This window comes from Poeciliopsis prolifica, unplaced genomic scaffold (genome assembly GCF_027474105.1).
Source record: "Poeciliopsis prolifica strain line A6 unplaced genomic scaffold, Auburn_PproV2 SCAFFOLD069, whole genome shotgun sequence".
In the NCBI taxonomy this organism is placed as follows: Eukaryota; Metazoa; Chordata; class Actinopteri; order Cyprinodontiformes; family Poeciliidae; genus Poeciliopsis; species Poeciliopsis prolifica.
In genome coordinates, this window is record NW_026562444.1 from 1,669,378 (window position 1) to 1,691,072 (window position 21,695).

General features: G+C 41.9%; 1 pseudogene and 2 gene segments (V, D, J or C); 1 reads left to right on the forward strand and 2 right to left on the reverse strand.

Moving 5' to 3' along the window:
- Positions 1–21,695, forward strand: part of LOC129351712 (zinc finger protein 771-like) — a 67,666-nt pseudogene that overhangs the window by 688 nt on the left and 45,283 nt on the right.
- LOC129351670 (T cell receptor alpha variable 12-3-like) lies at positions 367–3,582 on the reverse strand. The segment is given in 3 exon segments: positions 367–426; positions 3,081–3,376; positions 3,512–3,582. Coding segments are annotated over 3 exon segments (417 nt in total).
- LOC129351760 (T cell receptor alpha variable 18-like) lies at positions 6,115–6,570 on the reverse strand (the record flags this gene model as incomplete). The annotated part of the segment is given in 2 exon segments: positions 6,115–6,413; positions 6,528–6,570. Coding segments are annotated over 2 exon segments (342 nt in total), but the record flags the coding sequence as incomplete, so codon positions are not given.

A 21,695-nucleotide genomic window follows, 5' to 3' on the forward strand; every position in this document is an offset into this window, starting at 1 on the left:
CTCAACTGGCTCCTCTCCATGTGGAGGAGCAGCAGCTCTACTCTGAGTCCCTCCCAGATGACTGAGCTTCTCTCTCAGGGAGCCCAGACAGAGGAAACGCATTTCAGCCGCTTGTATCCGTGACCTTGTTCTTTCAGAAATGGCCCAAAGCTCATGATCATAGATCAGGGTAGTAATGTAGATCAACCGACAAATAGAGCCAGGCCAATCCGCCGGTTAATCTTCCGCTCCATGTTTCCCCCATTTATGAACAAGATCCTGCGATACTTGAACTCCTCATCTTGGAGCAGGACATCCCCCGACCCGGAGAAGCACTCTTCCTTTTCCGGCTCCAGACCACGGCCTCAGCTCTGGAGGCACTGATCCTCATCCTGGGCGCTTCCCACTCGGCTGTTTACTGCCCCAGTGGAAGCTGTAGGTCACGACCTGGTGAAGCCAACAGGACCACATCATCCGCAAAAAGCAGAGATTCAATCCTTAAGCCATCATGCCAAAAGAGAGGAAAGATGATTTCTCTGGAAATTATCTTTCTGAAAATTCCAGAAAATGAATTATTTTGTTAAAGGCGATTCTAAAATGACAATAATTTGTGGACTATTTTAGTTCTTTAGACTCTTAGTAGGCTGGTCTGACTTCTTTTCCCTGTTTTTATAAATCACAGTCTTTGGACTTTTGTTTTGTTTTTGTTTTTTAATAATTAAACTCGGAGCAATAACTCTGATATGATTTCTATGACTGGCGTCTGTCAGTACCAGTAAAATGATTTGCATAAACAGGAAGTACAGTCCGTAAGAACCTGGACAGGTGGCAGTGCCTCCCGCTGGACTTTGCTCTGATTTATCATAAAATAACATTTTATCTCATCAGAATTATTTACTGTGATTATTCCAACAGGGAGAGTCTTTCTGTAAACTTTAAACTGGGAGGAGTCTTCCTGTTTTCAACTGAAGCTCAATCTGCTTTCTTCTTTTCCTTTTGGCTTTTCCCTGTCAGGGTCGCAGCAGAGACTCATCTCCACCTGAGTCCCTCTCGTTCTGTCTTCATACATCTCACCTTCACTCCTCTCTATCTCTCACCTCAGATCACAACATCATCTGCAAACATCACAGTCCATGGAGATTCCTTCATCAACCTGTCCATCACCACAGCAAACAGGAAAGGCTCAGAGCCAAAGTGGAGGTTTCACTGCCACTCTGAACTCCTCTGTCCCTCCGACAGCACACCTCACCACAGTCTCACATCCACATCCTTTACCACTCCATCATGTTTCTCTCCTACTCCAGACTTCCTCATGCAGAACCACAGTTCCTCTCTAGCAATTCTGTCATTTCTAGATCTATAAAAACACAATGCAGCTCCTCTGACGTTCTCTGGACTTCTCTATCAACATGTGCAAAGCAAAGATTGCATCTGTAGAACATTTTCTTGACATGAAACGCGACGGTTGCTCACCGATGTCAACCTGAGTCTGGCTGAGGACTCTGTGCATCTTCCTTGCTCTTGATAATTGGCACCAGCTCACTTCTTCTCCATTGTTTTCTCTTTCTCTGATGTTATTGAACAGGTTAGACACCTGCACAGGTACTCCAGGTACCCTCACTGCTCCTCTCCAGCCACACAGTAAGCCCTTAGCTTGACCTCTTAACCTTTTCTTCTTGTGAGCCGCTCACATCACTTCCTTATTCCATCAGCTGAAGATAAATTAAACTGACATTTGAACTGCTGATGGCATAATTCTTTATTTTTAGTTGGAATAAAATCCTAAACCAACATGTTGGTTAAGAACAACACATGGAAAATAAATATTAGATTAAAATCTGAGTTTCTGAAAGCAATGAGAAGATTATTCCCAGATTGCTGCTGATTGAAACAGTGAATATTATCATCTGTACTCACCGCTGTCTGGGGCAGTTACTGAGAAGGAAGAAATGAACACAGACAGAGAAATTAGTCTCGACTGCAGCTCTGCTGTTCTTCACTCATTTTACTTTCATTTCTGGAAACTGGAACTGAAACTTTCCAGTGTGGCTCCTCCTCTCTCTCTCACCGGTTTTCCTCAATGAGCCTCAATTTCCTCAATAAGTATGGAAATAAGTATATCCTAACCCAGTTACATTGTATTTGTATTTCTTAGCATTGCAGAGGAAGCAATATGTATAAACGTAAAGACAGAGTTTAAAGAGTTCATATGAACAGGTTTTCTTGTCAGACTGTATTTCTGTGGAGAAAACGACTGCAGCATTTGATCAGGGCCCATTTCATCACCCAGTGATGTTATCTGAGAAAATAGACTTTCTAAAATTTAAAAATAAAGATTTTTTTCACAATTTTAATTCAATCAAAAAAGCTGATTTACAGATCACACTGAGAAGAGCTCCTCACGAAAGGGGAGAAATCCTCCTTGCAGCAGGCTCTGCATGCTGATGCTGTAAATTCAACTTTGCATCATTTCATCATGACTCAATTTTAAATAATCTGTATATCACTGTGGATATAGTTCTTGTATGTTTTATTTGGATTCATGTATCAACCAATCACAGCCAAACTACATCTGGTGATTAATTTCAGAAAGACTCAAAGATAAAAGCTACCGGGTCATTCTCTGTTTAAGACAAACTTCTTACCAGCAGGTGGAGCTAAACTTCGATAACGCTTTATCAGGTCCAGAGAACCAGAGGATTTCGCTCTACATTCATCATCCTGCTTGATGGATCAAACCTCAGTCCGTTTGAAGAAATGGTAACCTGAACTAATAACTAATATTTATGTCAACAAAATGAAACATAATTACAGAATTATCACAGTTTTCTGCCTCCACAGCAGCAGCTGTCCTATCTTTCCTGCTTCATGACTTTGTCTTCAGTCCAAAGACTCAACAACCAGTGGATTATCAGGGAGTGAGGCCCTCTAGTGGCTGCTGTGCAGTACTGCAGGTTTTTGTGGATTAACAGGGAGTGAGGCCCTCTAGTGGCTGCTGTGCAGTACTGCAGGTTTTTGTGGATTAACAGGGAGTGAGGCCCTCTAGTGGCTGCTGTGCAGTACTGCAGGTTTTTGTACAGGGTTCCGGTGTTTCCTGTCACTGTGGGCGACACGGCGCAGTAGTACACAGCAGAGTCTGTCACTGCAGCAGAGGAGATCAGCAGATTTGCTTGTTTCTGAGTTTTATCGATGTGAGCGGAGAAATTGGAGCGAGTTGGATGGATCGATCCCGACTCTGTGATGGAGAGCAGGAACTCTGGTCTGGATCTCTGCCGCTGTCGATACCACTGGACATTATAGATGGAACCAGTATAGTCGCAGCTCAAACTGGTGGGTTTTCCCTCTGAAGCGGCGTGTTCCCTCTGCTCCTGTGTGACGGTGTTCATGGAGCCCATGGCTGTAAAATGATGGTTCATGTCAGTCAGTCTGCAGCAGATTCAGGCGTCAGGAGACTCAGAGGCTCTTCCATCCACATGTGGTCGCAGTGAGATCCAGAGAGAAGATCAGAGCTTCTCTCGGTTCTGATACTCACCGATGCAGAGAGAGAAGAGCAGGAGGTGAAGCAACATGTTCCAGGAGTTCAGGTCAGACATGAGATCAACAGAGATGATCCACTGCAGCAAGGAAGACTAACAGACCTTCATCGTCATCATCAAGCTGCTTTTAGCTCTGCAGACGAGCCTTCTCATTGGCTGAGCTCAGCAGTGGTGGGAGGAGCCAGAGAGAAACTGGTTGTTGCTGAAGGTTCAGCCAGTGAGGAGATTTCTGACTGAGAAACCAGCTGAAGTTAGTGAGTCGGTGCTGCAGCGAACCAGAAACATCTGAGACTGGTTCTGGTGATCAGGTTTCAGCGACTCTGATTGTTTAAGATCCAGCTTTTTGGTGATCCTTCCAGTTTAGGAACCAGTTTGAGAAGGTTCAGCCAGTGAGGAGATTTCTGTTGCAAATGGGGAGGATGTGTTTGCATTTTCTGTTTGATCATAAATGGGAGGCGATCCATCACAGAGACAAACACCTGCTCATACATTCGCTGGTCAAAGTTAAAATTAGAAAAGTCAGTTGCTAGTGATTGATTTGGACTTTAAGAGAAACCAACAGCAAAGCTCTGCAGAAAGCAGCTGATAGTCTTTTCCTGACCGTGTTACACAGAGTGAGAACATCACTTGTTTCTGTAACAGTCGCCTCCCTTCTTCATCTCCATGGTTTAAATGGTGGAGCGAGTTCATCCAGTAATCAATGGGTTGCTGGTTTGAGTCCTCTGACAGGCTTCCAGAGCAGCTGTGGCTACTATTCAATAGCTCACACCAACAGGGTGTGAGTGAATGGATGAATCAGTGATTGTAGGGTGAAAATCTTCTTTATCAGCCATTTTCATCTCCAATCTGTCTGGCATCATCCATGAGTGTAAATCCTCTGCTGACATACTTGATCCAATCCCACCATCCCAACTTCCAACCTCCAGGTTCTTCATTGCTGTCATCATTCACTCCTTACTTTCCTCTGGAACTGACCTTTTTAAAATGCTGCCATTACTGGAAATACTGTAGAAACTAAAGATCCCAACAATTAAAATAATCTTAACCACATCTCTAATTTATCTCCAAACTAATCAGAGAGTCGTCTCTGAACTTCAAATGTAACTCAATAACCTCCATGAACAATTCCAGTCTGGTTCCCATTGATCTTCCTGCCATCTGATCTCAGTGTGACCTTTGACCCTCTGTCCTTCTCCACACTGGCCTCCATCTGGCATCACTCACACTCTCCTCTACAGGTTTCATTCCTTCACTGAATGAAGAATCAGCAATGAACTGGTTAACTCTGCGATAGATCCTGGAGTTTCCAGAAAGCAGGAGATTGAACAGTTCAGATTTGTCATGTTTGCTAATTATGTCTGTTAGTGTCAAACTTCTTCTCCTGCACAGTTTGTGCTATTTTCACCATTCAACTTTTATACCATTCAGCTTGGTCTCCTGATGCCAGCTGTATCTCTTGGTATTCATAACCTCCATACTTTTTATAATATTCAACTTTTTATGAATTCTTGAGAATTACAACATAAAATGTGTGTTGTGTTTTACAGTGGATGTTTCAGGTCCTGCCTGCTAATTGCAATCAATCATCCAGTGGAGGAAACAAAGCAGAGGCCATTTTGAAGTTGGGCAGTTTAACAGCTTTGATGCTGTTTGATTCCTGGGAATAATTTGAAAAAAGTCATCATTTACATAAGTTTTTTGTTTGTTTGTTTACATTGCATGGAATATATAACTTTAGCCCAGCATGCTAGTGCTATCCTAGATGCTATTTTATCTCATTTTGGCTTGTACCTGGGGTTTTCACACTGCATGGACGATTTCTTACCTTTCTCCAGCAGGCGGCTTCAAACGCTTTTATCATTTTCACCAAAAGCTTTGAGCATTCAGCTTTGAGCATACAGCATTCACATTTGCAGTTGCATTTTCATAGGAAATGCACACTTTCTAGTTTGTATTAAATGCTTTTGCAAATCACTCCATGTAATTACAAGGAAATGGTTTGTAAACGAACAATCGTCTCAGCCTGAAGTTGTGCTAGGAGCTGATGTTTCAAAATAAAACGTGAATGAATCTTGTTCAGTCACTTTTCCAGTCTTTATTGAATTTGCCTGCAATTACTTTTTAAATCCTGCAGATGTCACTGTGAGTGACACAGTTTCAACACACAGTTGACTCAGTTTGGGGAAAAGCTCCACAGCCTGGTCAGCTCATCAGCCTCATTCTGGTTAAATTCAGAATTCAGATCAAAATCTCCTGCATAGATCCAAACTTAATTCTAACCTTTCTGCTCCTTCACTTTCTGAAGTCCTTCATATTTCTACTTCCTCCTGCAGCCTTACAACTTCCTCCTCTCTTCATTTCACTGTCGCTTCTACTCATCGTTGTAAAACTGATCACTAACTGATCGCCTGATCGTTCTGCATTGACTAGTGTGATTTTAATTTGTGTCTCTTGCTGTGCTGGTAGTTCTAATTTAATGTATTATTAATATGTGAAAACCAATGAATGAAAGACACACTGTTGGAGGCCCTCTAGTGGCTGCTGTGCAGTACTGCAGGTTTTTGTTCAGGGTTCTGGTGTTTCCTGTCACTGTGGGCTGCAGAGCGCAGTAGTACACAGCAGAGTCTGACAGACGGAGATCCTGGATCGTCAGGTTGAATGTCTTGTTGGTTTTATTGAGGTCTGCATCAAATCTGCTGCTGTTGAACTCTGGAGCTTTCTCTTTGGCTGATAATCGCTGCTTCAGCATGTACTTTGGTAAACTGTTTCCTTCTTGTCTGTACCAGAACAGATATGGATATGTATCACTGGTCTCAAAGGTACATCCCAGAGTCAGTGATTCTCCTGCTGCAGCAGCAACTTCTCCTCCTGTCTGCTTCACTGAGTCTCCTTTACACTCTGGGAAGAACAGAACATGCAGAGGAAGAGACGGATCAATAAAGATGATTGATTAAAGGAGAACAATCAGCAGCTTTAAAGACTCCATGTAGAGGAAACATCTTTGTATCTTACCAGAGAAAAGAGCAGCCAGAATAATCCACAGCCAATGTTCCATCTGTCCAACAAGGTTTAAATCAGCAGGAAAAGCAGCTGATGTTCAACATTCAGTCTGACTATTGTTCTCTTCACAGCACCACTTCTTATTGACACAATGCTGGAGCACAGAGCACAAGGAGAGCGCCGCCTACTGGAGCATGGCGCCCTCTGGTGGAGAGGAGAGGTGGAGTCCAGCAGAGAGGAGACGAGGCTCCAGCTAATAATCAGATCAATTTACCTCAGATGAGCTCCATCTACTTGGTAGAAACATTTCAAAGATGGCCAGTTTTGAGCTTCACAGAAAGACGTTTGAATACTTTTTTCTTAGTTTCCAATTTTAAGTAATTTTAAAAAAGATAAATACGCTGAACAAGAATATAAAGCCCCGGGTCAAATGTAAGAGTTTTATGAACACATACATAGAGAAACTCAGAGTATATTTTCAGTAATTATTGATCTTCATATTGATGACATCACGGTTCGGCCGTTTGTAGCAGCTTAACGGACCTTTGAACATGATGGAGGCTGAGGAGTCTGGTTCTGACCCAGTGGGCTTCCTGTAGGCGGTTACAGTCTGAGCTCTGATGCGTCTGTTGCTCAGACCAATAGTCTCATCGGCTGCGTGTCGCTGCTCTGAGCCCGTCCTCTGGTGGACGAGCCGATGTGGACATCTGGTGCTGGAGCATCGGAGAGGATGAGGAGGATCTGCTGTGGAGTCATTTGTTGGAAACCGGCTCTTAAAGGGCCGGTGGTCCGATAACGGACACTGAGCCGTGCAGCTGCTGTTCTGGTGGACGTCCCTGCATCCAACATGTCAATAACACGCTACCACATGACTTGAGACTTTATGACTGGTGACAACATTTGACCTTTTGGCCCTTTTATTGTTCAATTCAAAGATTGTCCAGCTGTTGCTCATTTTATCGGATCATCCAGTGGACATGACCCACAATGCACTGAGTAAATAACTCACTGACAGGAAGTTGGATTTAAAATTATACACAGATCAAGAGAAATATTACATTTGTAGAATGAAATGTCAGCGATGCTCATTTAGAGTTGTGACCTCCACATGTTAACAGTGTTTGACATGGGCTATTTATATTTCCACATTGTTATAATGTGGTAATAGAAGAAGAAAATGAATTTAAGAGCTGAGTGCTCAGATGTCTGTGAGGGATACAAAGTCTTCCCTCAGTGCCAGTTTGGGTGACAGGAGTCTGAGAAATCATCAGTTTCTGCAGAATGCTGGTGGATAATGTGCTGCATTATCCACAGGAACCAGTTATGTCATCCTGTGGCCTGAACAACCATTGCAGTGCTGTTGATGCATCGCTTTATCATATAAAACTGAATCTCAAGATGTTAAAGGAGAAGTTGGTTCATCAAGCGACTTGGTCTTGATCCCAGCTGCGCGGTCGAAGACTTCAGGATTGCTCAAACTGATGCAGGGAGATGAAAGAGCAGAGAAAAGCTTTTCCTCATAAATGAGATTAGCATCATGACCCTCAGGTCCAGCAGCTGCTGCAGCAGATCAGTCCTCTGTAGCACATAGCAGTGAGCATGAGGACAGGTGAGCCTCTGCAGATGGAAAAGACCTAAAGTTTAAATGAATTCCTTGTCAGTGACTGAACTGAAAGAATCCTCTGCATTAACTTTGTGTTTGTGTCCATCTTCTGGAGAAAATGTGGTGCATCCCCTGCAGTCCACCAGTTCGTTGGTGGCCTTGATGCTGGCTGGCGTCGACCTGCTGCACCGGTCACTCAACCCGTCCTTCACTGCTCAGGAACTGGACTCAGCTGCCACCTGGCAGCATGAACTTCACTGCTGGACCACAGGATGAGAGGCTCTGCCACTGCAGCATGGGGAATCCACAGGTTCACTGCCCTCTCCTTTCCTTTTCACACATCAGACGTCATCAAGAACTTGACATCGGCCATTGCTGGACGCGTGTCAGGAGAGGTTATCTCTATATTTGCTGCTTGGTGTGAACTGAACCTTCTGCACATCGATGTCAGCAAGACAAGGAGGTGGTGACTGATTGCAGGAGGAGGCCTTCTCAGATTGTACCAGTGAGCATCTGGGCGTACAGCCCAATAACAAACTGCTCACATAACACTGCTGTCTGGTCATCTCTACCTGCTGAGGACATTTATTGAGTTCAGGACATTAGTGAGGACTTTCTATGCTTGTGGGAGCTGGCTCAGTCTGAACTGCTGTCTGGACTCCATTGAGACTTTAGCTAAACTGAAGCAGTTATGATCGACTCTTCTCACCCTGATTGAGGCTGTGGGGCCTTCAGGCAGCAGATTGAGCCGCCAACGGTGCAGGAAAGAAAGGAACAGCAGGTCCTACATTCCAGCTGCAGTCAGTCTGCATGACATCTGCAACCAGCAACGATAGATTGTTAAAACAGATGCATCACTCTGTTATATTTCTACAATACTGGCGTTGTGCAGTACCATGTCTTCCTACCACACGGTGCAATATCACTTTTCTCTAACTATTTTCATGTATAGCATATGTAGCCGACTTGAACTCTGCGTTGTGTAATAAAAGGGACCAGCAGACGAGGACTCGGGATGTCTAGCAGGTTTATTCTGTTTTAAAACAAAAATAAATCAGTGCAGCAATCTGGGCTCCGACTTTCCCACATACAGCACACACCTCTCCCCAGCGCAGTTCGGCGCGAACTCACACAGAATTCCATCAGAGGTTCACTAACATTGTTTAATATCTAAACAATCAACAAAAACAAACAAATCACCTGCCCAACAGTCGCCACTCCCACAGTTCAAATTGAATCAATAAAAGATATATATGAAAACATATTAATTACATTACTCTAACATCCAGATAACACTTTGAAGAAACTCACATACCTGTTTTAAAACAAAAATAAATCAGTGCAGCATTCTGGGCTCCGACTTTCCCACATACAGCACACACCTTAAACGATCAAAAAAACAAATTAACCAGGTTGCCTTGGTAAACTCAACAAATGTCGGAATGGTGGGAATCAGACACCCAATACAGTACTGCACCAACATAAAACAGTACAAAAACAATATATAAGATATATTAAATTAGCAACATGCTTTTCTTAGAATATCTGGAATGTTTTCATAAACAAACTGATGACGGCTCTGTGCACTCACCTCTCCCCAGCGCAGTTCGGCGCGAACTGAGGAGAGTAGCGCGAACACGCAGGATGTGACGCAAAAACAGGAAACAAGAAAATAAACAGGAAACAAGAAAATAAAAGCTTCTTTACCAAAATAAAATTACAACTCAAAATCCAAGAAAAACAAATATACATAGATAATGAAAATGGATTTGGGATGAAATATAAACAAGTTTTTTTGCATACTTGCTACACATAGATTATATTCATATTTAGACTAAACCAGTGAAAGTGCTGTGAAGGTCTATTTTAATTCAAATGTTCATTTTTCTTGACATAAAAGAAACACTAATTTGGAAGCCTGAACAAAAGCAAAAATCACCTAAATTTACCCCAAATGAAATGTTTGCATTTTAATAGAATTCAAAATAGGCGTGGCCAAAAACTCTACAGCGCCCCCTAAGGTGAAGCAGGCCAACTGATCATAGAGCTGAAATGGGAGCTTAGACAGAACCTCCATGAACAAGAAATAAATCTCTTGGAAGAACGCCCTAAACACAGCGTTGCTTCGTCAATGTTCAGCTGCGTCCAAGTTGTTCTGAGATAATAACTTCAAACTTGGTCAACTTGATCAAAAGTTAACAAAATAAAAATGACCAAAATCTTGAATTTTCATGGATGCTGCACCATGAATTTGAAAACACTGATCGATCCGAATCCAACTACCAACAGGAATAAGTGAACTAAGCTAACGCTGTATTACTTCATATGGTCTTATTTCATTCCTGCAGCAGAATGAAATAAGGTGAGAATGAGGAAGTAGCATTTCTACTGGCGTCTTTATTCTGCCTGTCAGTGATTAGCAGCTGCAACCACAGCGACTCTGATCAAGCAGGATGATCAGAATCCATCTGATATGACGCTGAGCTGTGAATACCACTTCCCTCCTCTTTGAAGAGGAGTCAGATATCTGTGTTCAGGTTTTTGTACAGCCTCTTCTCCACTTTGTATCACTGTGTTTCCAGAGCGCAGTAGCAGAGAGCCGCGTCTGCCGGGTCAGCTCTCTGATGCTCAGCTCACTGGAGGAAGACGATGCTGCTGATCCAGGATCAGGAACCATGTTGTTTCTAGAGGACAAACAGGAGCCTGAAGGTCAGAACGACGTCTGGCCCAGTGCAGGACAGCAGACCCACATGTTGTCTCCTGCTGGACTGAACCAGAATCCCTGACCTTAAACTGACCTCTACTGAGAGACAGAAGCAACAGGAGGGAGAGCAACATGTCTGGAGTCCTGAGAGCCACACAGCAGATCAACAATGAAGGAAGAACAAATGATGGAGGAGCTGAAGGTCAGTGGGCGGGGCCACTACAACTCAACCAATCAGAGAGTTTTCTGCTTCCTCAGCAGCTCCGTCTCTGATCTTTGCTGCTTCATGTCTCTGTTGTCTTTGTCTTCAGTCCAACGACTCAACAACCAGTGGGAGTGAGGCCCTCTAGTGGCTGCTGTGCAGTACTGCAGGTTTTAGTGGTTTAACAGGGAGTGAGGCCCTCTAGTGGCTTTTGTGCAGTACTGCAGGTTTTAGTGGGTTAACAGGGAGTGAGGCCTCTAGTGGCTGCTGTGCAGTACTGCAGGTTTTAGTGGCTTAACAGGGAGTGAGGCCCTCTAGTGGCTGCTGTGCAGTACTGCAGGTTTTAGTGGGTTAACAGAGAGTGAGGCCCTCTAGTGGCTGCTGTGCAGTACTGCAGGTTTTAGTGGGTTAACAGAGTGAGGCCCTCTAGTGGCTGCTGTGCAGTACTGCAGGTTTTTGTTCAGGGTTCTGGTGTTTCCTGTCACTGTGGGCCGCAGAGCGCAGTAGTACACAGCAGAGTCTGTCACTGCAGCAGAGGAGATCAGCAGATCCATCTGGGTTTCCTTTTTTCGTACTCTACCAGAGAGTCTGGACTGAGATTCTTTCTGCGTTTCTTCAACTTCCGTATTAAATGTCAGGAACTCTGGCGGTTTCCCTGGATGTTGTCGATACCAGAAGAAATAATCTGCTGCACCTTTACTGTAATTGCAGGATAGAGAAACAGAGCTGTCTGCTGCTCCAGACTTCTGATCTGTCGTTGGAGTAACATGTTGACAGATGACACCTGAACAAAGAAAAATGTTAGTTTTTCATCGTTTTTTTTTTCTATTATGATTTGTCATAAACATATTCCTGACCAAACAGCAAGCTGACCTGTTAGCGAGGTAAAGACCAAAAAAAGCTCATAGTCCATGTTGAAGAGAGTTGATGTTGGTGGTTTTTGTGCTGCTCTGCATTAAATGAGAAGTGTCTCTAAAGTCATTCAGCTCCTCCCTTTTTCTCCTCCTTTTCTTTCTTCTCTGCTAAATCTAGAAAGAACTAAAACTTGGAAAAATGAATTTGTGCTCTGGTATTTCCTTTGTCACAATAATCCAGTGTTTCTCAATTATTTTCTGCCATCCCTCCTTGGGATCATAATTATTCATATCCCTCACTGTCCTTCCCTCCCCAGAACTGAAATGCTATTTTGAATCTGTGCATATTTAATAATTTATCTGTACATTGTACTGGCTGGTTCATTAAGTGAATCAGTAACATTTAATCAGACTACTCAGTTTGAGTGCAAATGATTCACTGTGACAGTAAAACTTTTAGCAACAGTAATTGGTTTCTGCTCAGCTTCTTCAGTTTAGTTTTTCACTACATTCATTTCAATTTGTGGAAAATTTTGAACCAATATTGTTTATATTCCAGCCTGTCAGATGAGAAGAGATGAAACATTTTGCATTCACAACAAAAAGAGGTTCCGTCTATTTTCAGGCTCTGAGGTTTTCATCTGCCATTTTTTATTATGAATAAAGTTGGACAACAATAAAGTCGTAATTTTATGGTAACTTTTCAGCATGCTGAGCTAAACTGCAGAATACTGAGGGTCTTGTTAGAGCACTGGTTTAACAAATGAGTCGATACTAAATGTTTTAGCAAATAAGAGGCGAATTTTCAGCTCCAGGACTTTGAAATGATGTTTGAACAACTTTTTATTTGATATAAAGAACCAGACTCACTGAGCAGGTCACGTTACACATCACTGCCTCGAAGCTTTTAAATTTAACGATCTACTTGTTCCTTTATCGTTTGTCTGACCTGAGTGACTGTAACACTGGCTGTTTGGTGGGGAGCCATTGTAAATGGCAGCTGCTCAGGATCTGCTCCAGCCATGCTGTCCAGTTTGGCTTCCTGGTTCACTTCCTGTCAGGCTGCGATCTTATTGTCCCTCCTGACTAATATTTGCAATCTGAACATTTTGATTTGTTGCAACATTGCTGCAGATTCTAGTGAAGCAGCAAGAAGCAGAACTGAACTTTATTTTATGTTCATTTTAACTTATGGCAAATGTGATTTTCAGATTTCTAAAAACAACAATTCTTGTCAAAGTTGGACTTTTAGGGATTTTATGACGTCCACACAGATCATTGCTGCTGTTTTTACCATGTACTTCACTGGTTTCTAAAAATGTTTGCCTTAATTTGAATATAATTATCTTAGTATCATCATCATAACAATCAGACCCAGCCAGCATACCTAGGTGGGCCCCATATGGGATATAAGTGGGCAGGCAATATGGGTCCCAAAAGGGTTTGTCCACGGTTTCCATGGTGGCCCCACATGGGTTTGCCCAGGTTGATTTCAATGGGTGCTGACTGGGTTTTCAGTGGGACCCAGATGCCTTAATCCTGTAGGAACAATTCTCATCTAACCTGGATGTGAATTACATTCATAGATATGCAATCTTGATCAACAATCCAAAGTCTAGCTTAAAACGTGTTCAAATAAAAAATAAAAAAAAAGAGATGAAAAATTTATTTTGCTCAAGGCTTTTTATTTAAATTTTAAAATATTGTCAGGAGTTATTTTTTACCTCACTACAGCAATTATTAGAACTTCATTAATACTCAGGGAATGGTGCCACAAAAAGAAATCTGCAATTATTCACGACATCTTTGAAAATAACAGAAGCTAGTTTACTATAACAAACTTATAAAAACAGATCTATAAATATATATCTATAGATGCACACAAATAAAGACACCTACATATTTTCCTACAGGTCTATAAATGTATACATCTAAATACTATCTATATAACTTTATACACGTATATTCACATTGATACACACAATGTGAATATACACACCTATATAGATCTTTCACAATACATTTTTGTTAAACATTTTTAAAAATAACCTACATGCCATATGCATGCTTAAATTTGAAATCTCTCATACTTTACTGAAACTGTCCATCTTGAAAGACCTCCCCAACCTGAGTTTGAACTGGCAGTCTCTCTAGTCTATTTCCACTTCCACTCGGGCTCCAGTAAACCACTTCGAGAGTCTTTGCTGTATGCTTGTGTGATTCTGTAGATGGATAATTTCTTTTAAGTCCCCTGAAATAACAAGCAAAGGTAGAAATTGTATTAGTGTTTCATTTTAGCACAATGTAACATTCATGAGATTTGCATCTCCCCCTTCATGGGCAAAAATGCTTGCAGAGATATGCCATAATCAAAAGGACTCTTGAGTCATCATTATTATGTACAGAAACTATATTCTTACTGTAATTAAAATATATCCATCTATATAAATCAACTACTAGGTTCTATCGTGGTTTTGTGGTTATTTTAATATTGTTTGAAATGCAAACAATATTACCTTCAAATTTTTAAGTTCTTAACAACAGTGAAAGAATACTGTTCAAATAAAACCAAAAATTGAAGACTCAATTTTTAACCTAAAAACATTACTAAAAATAACAAACAAAAGAATAAAACAACCAAAATAAATTAACATATGTTTAAGAAAGAAAAGTGAAAAAAAAAAGTTACTCTGACAATAAAAACTGATATTTACCATACAAAACATCAAAGAGACGCAGGTCCAAGAGCTTGTTTCCAATGTTGGCCAAAAAGGTTGAACTGGACTTCCAGTTCATGGGACATGAGGAATCGCACAGCTGGTTGTATTGTGTCATCTAAGGACTCTCCCAATTTCTGCAGCCATGGCAACCTTAAGTACAATGACAATAACAGGACAACATTTGTTTTTGTTCATCAGTTTGTCATTATATCACTCTTATGTGCTTAATTTTACTAACATATTAATCTACCTTTTTCAAATCATTATAAAGTGATCTTCACACGCTGATCCTCTTGAAGCCTGCAAAAATATATCTTTTATTAGTGCAAATAACATTTAGACTTTTCAAAAAAATAAAAAAATTAAGGCAAAACAGCCTTTGTATGGATTAACTACTGAAGCCTTATATTGTAAACACTGAACAGTTTTGCAATTATCCTAATTTCTTTGTTAACGTGACAGGACTAAGACAGTAGTATTACTCTTAAGAGAAGTTTAGAAAATCACTATAAATGTAACTAATAAAGCCTAAAACATTGTACATATAAAAAAATTAGAGCTACAATTAAATATAAGTACATTTCACATAACTGCTAGCTAAATATTGCAAAAATATCAAAAGAATTTCTTCATCTTTCAATATTTGTTTCAGGCTTGGCCACTGATTGACATGATGGGTTTCAATTTACGGACCCACATGCAGTAACCACACGTTGGATAGGGATGAGTGAGTGATTTATTTACAACAGGACAAAATAAAATCTATTTCCCGGACATCAGCGGAAGGGTGAGGACCACTCGACCAGGTTGGCCTGAAACGAGAACTTAGTTATGACGGGCTTAGAATGAGTGATCGGAGGGGAAACAGGAACAGGCTTACTTCGGTGCGGGTCTTTCGAGGCGTGGGTGTGAGATGCCAGGTTCCTGAGAGAGGGTGTGCAGCGGTTCCGAAGGTAAATGCGAGGTGGGAATGGAAGAGAGCTGGAAGCTCGAAGGGTGGAGTGGAGGCAGTGGAATCGGCGGAGCGAGCAGGCAGGTATTCACTGGTGAGTTCTCGAATGAGGCGACAAAACCCCTAGGATCGAACAAACACAGAGACCAGGTGACTTCTAGTAGACACAGAAACGTTCTCAGAAAACTGTTCACAACAGGAGAGGCCAGAGTGACTACCGGTGTATGCAACCATCTAGCAGTCAATCTAGCGTAGACTGAAGATTCTGCTGCTCCTGGTTTGGCCCACAACGCTGCGTTTGAAATCGGTCTGCACTAAAATCTGCTGTGTAGCTGTGTGTGTTAGCAATATCAGAAAAAGTATCACCCTAAAAAAAAGCAAAAATAACAATAACAATTAAGTCTCTTTTGGGATACTGTCGTCCGATTTGTTACGAGCAACAATTTTTTTAACAAGCGATTTAAAATCTCCCCCTAAAATTTGGTACTAGGTAAAACAGAAGAAATGTACTTACAGATTCTTTCGTAGATCAGCCAACAGGCAGACTCCGCGCCAACGGACTGATGAAGAGAACAGGCTTGATTTTGAAACCGCATATCCATCCGCGGGTCATTTTACGTTTTCCAAGAAACACAAGATTAATTTTTGAGAGTGCTACATCGGTTTAACAAATGTAAAACCGATGTAGCAAAAGTTCTCAATGTAAATAAATACATTTCGTTGTCCTCCTTATTCAAATATGTTTTTGGAACTATTTTCTTCAGTGGATGTGTAAAGTGCCTACCGGTACTTCAATTCACCAACCTTTATTGGCAACGGTGCATCAGAGCAAACAATGAACAAAAAGGTAATTGGAACCAAATGAATCATTAACAGAAATGTTACGTTTTTTTTTTTATTTATTTTTATTTATACTGATGACTTGGAAAATGTTTGCAAATATATGAAAAAACAGATGCTCAAAATTTTACTCTTGTCTCTCACTTGCTAATGAGTTTTGTTTATTTTCTAAACATTTTGTGATATTTTTCACAATGGTCTGATCTGAACTATTTGTCCAAATAAAAATTTAAATCTTGCTGCGAACAGGCTGCAGTAAACTCTATGGATGTCTAAACATCCAATTGATAAAATAATAATAAAAATAAATAAAAAGTTATTATTATTAAAAATAAAACAAGGACTAAAGCTCAACCATGACCACTCTGTGCTTAATTTTGAGTAAGCACCAGAATATGAGTTTACGTATATATTTCAAACAGATTATTTCAAAAAAATGTTTTAAGACATTCAGATTGCAATAATAAAATGAAAAAAAAGTTAGGGGTTCAAAGTGTAGCAAGAGCAATACTGAACTGGCTTTTGCTTTGACATACAGTGAAAGTTTGAAAGTGACAGGGTAACCACATTGTCGATTAAAATGTTCTACAATTTTGTCCCATTTAGACCATGAAAAAAAGTACTAGGGGCTACATTTTCCTGCCCAGGTCCAACCCATGTATGGTTAGCCCATGCTCATGTCATGTTAGTTTAATGTGGACAGCCCACATTGGGCTTCTCATGTGGGGCCCATGATACTGAAACCACATGGGCCCCAAATAGTGTTGCCCATTTCTGTCCCATTTCCAGTTAGCCCACATTGTTGCTGAATAGGGCCCATACATTTAGCCCAAATGGGCCAGCCCATAGGGGTCCCATTTTAGTTAACCATATGTGTCCCATGAGGTTTGCCCAGATAAAACCCATGACCACTCATTACCCATATGGCCTACTACAAACCCAAGGGGGGCCCACTCATGCGTACTGGCTTGGAGACTGGACTGGACTGTTCTAGCATAAAATAATAACATGAAAAATGTTAAGGGTTCAAAGTGTGGCTAGAGCAATCTGAACTGGTTTAAAAAAATAAAGCATTGTAGAATTATTTTTAATGTTTTAATATCCTGGTCCTCTGGAAGCCTAGTGTTTGTAAATGAGCCAGGCATAGATATCACACAGTGAACATGTTTTAGGTTCAAACATTAGGAAGACATGGATGTTCTGTTCTATCAGCAAAATATATCCTTGGGTGATCTCCAAGACGAGGTCACCTTCGTCCCGGAGACCTCGACAATGGTCAAGGTCACCAACCTTTACTATCGTCGAGGTTTCCTACAAGGAAAATTAAATTCTACAATTTACCTTACATCAACTCCATTAGAGGCCAGCTGAGTAACAATTGCCTTGGCAAAGACTATAAAGCTGACATCTCGGGTAATTCTTTCCAAGTTTTGAGAATCTTGCTCTTGCAGCTTTTGCTTTGACATACAGTCAAAATTTTGAAAGTGACAGGTTAACTACAGGGGTTGGACAATGAAACTGTGTCCCATGCAGTTCGCCCAGATAAAACCCATGCCCACTCATTACCCATGTAGCCCACATCAAACACAAGTGGGGCCCACTCATGCGTGCTGGCTGGGATGTAGCAAGAGCAATACTGAACTGGCTTTTGCTTTGACATACAGTGAAAAGTTTGAAAGTGACAGGGTAACCACATTGTCGATTAAAATGTTCTACAATTTTGTCCCATTTAGACCATGAAAAAAGTACTAGGGGCTACATTTTCCTGCCCAGGTCCAACCCATGTATGGTTAGCCCATGCTCATGTCATGTTAGTTCAATGTGGTCAGCCCACATGGGCTTCCCATGTTGGGCCCATGATACTGAAACCACATGGGCCCCACATACTGTTGCCCAGTACTATCCCATTCCCAGATAGCCCACTTAAAAAAGGACTGGGGCCCACATATCCACACCCAGGTCTAACCCATATATGGTCAGCCCATGCTGATGTCATGTGGGTTCAATGTGGTCAGCCCACATGGGCTTCCCATGTTGGGCTCATGATACTGAAACCACATGGGCCCCATATAGTGTTGCCCAGTACTATCCCATTCCCAGATAGCCCACCTAGTTGCTGAATAGGGCCCATGCATTTAGCCCATATGGGCCAGCCCATATGGGTCTCATTTTAGGTTAACCATATGTGTCCCATGCAGTTCGCCCAGATAAAACCCATGCCCACTCATTACCCATGTAGCCCACATCAAACACAAGTGGGGCCCACTCATGCGTGCTGGCTGGGTCAGACTGAACCCTAACAAACCATAAAAAACGCCCTCTAGTGGCGACGCGCTGCAGCGCATGCGCCGCTGCTGGTTCGACCTCAGCAATAACCGGAGCTTCAGCTGCTGCTCGCCGCTCCAGAGTTAAAGTGTCCAAAGGATCCGAACCCATCCGCGGTTCTGAACTGATTTGAATTTGTTGTTTCATCATCAGCGACCAGCAGCCTGATGTTTCTGCTCTCCTGGTTTGTTGACCACAGAGTCTCTCTGTAAACTCTGCTGTTGCATGTTTATGTTGTAACATAAATTATCAGCTTCTTTATTTGGGTATAAATAAGTAGAATAGTTTTTAAAATGGTGACTGAAAAACCTGAAGTCAATCTGTCATTGTCATGGATTATGATTCACACCCCGGCCCACCTGTTTCTGAGAAGATACATTATGGAGATAATTAAATCTTCCAATTACATATCCATCTCTCTTTCTGCAATCAGAGAGATATTCACTGACTCCAAAACTTTGTCTGGAGTGTCTCTTATAATTTCAGTCGACAGTGTGACAGCAGAGCAGGAAATCAGCCAGAAGTTTCCTGAGGCAAAAGTCCAAAACGTCAGGAGCCACTGAAGCCCTGAAGCCCTGAAGCAATCCCCCTGAAGCAATCCCCCTGAGATCAGCAGTGAGAGACCGCGCATTCAGGCAACAGTATAAATTAATTAGAATCATTTCATTGTTTGTATGTAGTTACAGTTATTCGTCTGTTTAGTGTGTGATGGCACCATGTGACTCTTCAGCTTGTTGGTAATTAAACTGAATGAAATGAAAATCCATCTGTCATTATTTTTAAAAACAGAAAAGGACGCGATGTTAAAACAATAAACATTGAGAAAGTCAAGCACAAAGTGACAGGAACATCAGAACAAGATAAGATTTGGCTTATTCAGATGTTAAACAACTGTACATGTGAGTGAGGCCCTCTAGTGGCTGCTGTGCAGTACTGCAGGTTTTAGTGGATAAACAGGGAGTGAGGCCCTCTAGTGGCTGCTGTGCAGCACTGCAGGTTTTAGTGGATAAACAGGGAGTGAGGCCCTCTAGTGGCTGCTGTGCATACTGCAGGTTTTAGTGGTTTGCTTCCACTTGGCTGCATACTAAACAAGCGTTTCCACTCTTATGATGAGAGATATTTTACTCCTGAGAATAAAGATGGCAGCTGCACTAAGTCATTATATTGTGTCTCAAAAGACTCTGAGTTTTCCTCCAGTCTTGCTGCCTGCCCAGTTTCTCTCTCAGCATATCAGGATCTGCAGAGAAATTAACCTTTTTTAAATAAAAGCCTTATTAGATCTTCTGTTTGAACAGAGATGAGTGTCTTCAATTAATCTGATAGTTTACTTTGTCAATCTCTGGATTTTATTTATCTTCTCATCCCAACTGATACCTTTATTATATTAAATCATTAAAATCGTTTCTAACTCATCTCAAGATTCTGGCTTCAGTTAGAAAATGGAAAGGAAAAAAATTATCTCATTAAGAGGTGAACTTAATGACTGCTATGAGCATGATGTCCTGCAGTGGATAATGTGGGGTACTATGTAGTTGTTGCTCTGCAGGTTTTTGTTCAGGGTTCTGGTGTTTCCTGCCACTGTGGGCTGCAGAGCGCAGTAGTACACAGCAGAGTCTGACAGATGCAGATCCTGGATCGTCAGACCAAACTCTGAGTTGTTGACCTTCGCATCAAATCTGGTGCTGCTGAACTCTGGAGCTTTATCTCTTATTTTAGCATATTCTTTCAGCATGTACTTTGGGAAACTGTTTTCTTCTTGTTTGTACCAGAACAAGGCATAATTAGTACCACTGGTCTCAAAGGTACATCCCAGAGTCAGTGATTCTCCTGCTGCAGCAGCAACTTCTCCTCCTGTCTGCTTCACTGAGTCTCCTTTACACTCTGGGAAGAACAGAACATGCAGAGGAAGAGACGGATCAATAAAGATGATTGATTAAAGGAGAACAATCAGCAGCTTTAAAGACTCCATGTAGAGGAAACATCTTTGTATCTTACCAGAGAAAAGAGCAGCCAGAATAATCCACAGCCAATGTTCCATCTGTCCAACAAGGTTTAAATCAGCAGGAGAAAGCAGCTGATGTTCAACATTCAGTCTGACTATTGTTCTCTTCACAGCACCACTTCTTATTGACACAATGCTGGAGCACAGAGCACAAGGAGAGCGCCGCCTACTGGAGCATGGCGCCCTCTAGTGGAGAGGAGAGGTGGAGTCCAGCAGAGAGGAGACGAGGCTTCAGCAGCTGGGCAGATGTTCAGTAGGAACTGGTTCTACTGGTTCTACTGGATCTACTGGTTCTACTGGTTCTACTGGATACTGACAGAGTAAATGACCACAGACACACCAGACGTTCAGCTACAGTTGCTGCTGTTAACAAAAGGCACTTGTTAAAATCTCCTGTAGGATTCATTCAGTTTAGTGATTTTTCTCAGTAAAGTCTCATTCCAACAGAAATCTTCCTGATTTGTCACAAGAAGCCAGAAAGGAGCAGCGGTTGTGATTCCTAGTCTGGATTCCTCCAAGCTTGTCTGATGTTTTATCTCGTGTTGCAGCCTGGGGATTATTTATTTACTGTTCTCATCACTGCCTATAAGTTGCTGCAAAGTGCTAGCAGCAAGTTGGGACTGCAGGATTTTATTTATTGAGAATAATGTCTCTGTTTTTATCGATTTTCGGGGAACTAATTCCTAAAATAACAGGCGCGATGCTGACAACATTGCTGCCGAGTGCATGGTGGGTGTTTCCATTCGCCATGAGGCTCTGAGTGAATTTTGGACTCGCTAACCGGATTTCTTCACAGGTGCTTCAGCACCTGCTGCCGCTGCACCTGCTGCCGCTGCACCTGCTGCCGCTGCACCTGCTGCCGCTGCACCTGCTGCCACAGGTTCAGTTTGGTCTGATTATTAGAGCACAGCCCGACCAGCACAGCAGGGTTAGTTCGGCTCGGGTCCAGCCCAGTTCTGATCTTCTCGCTATCATGGA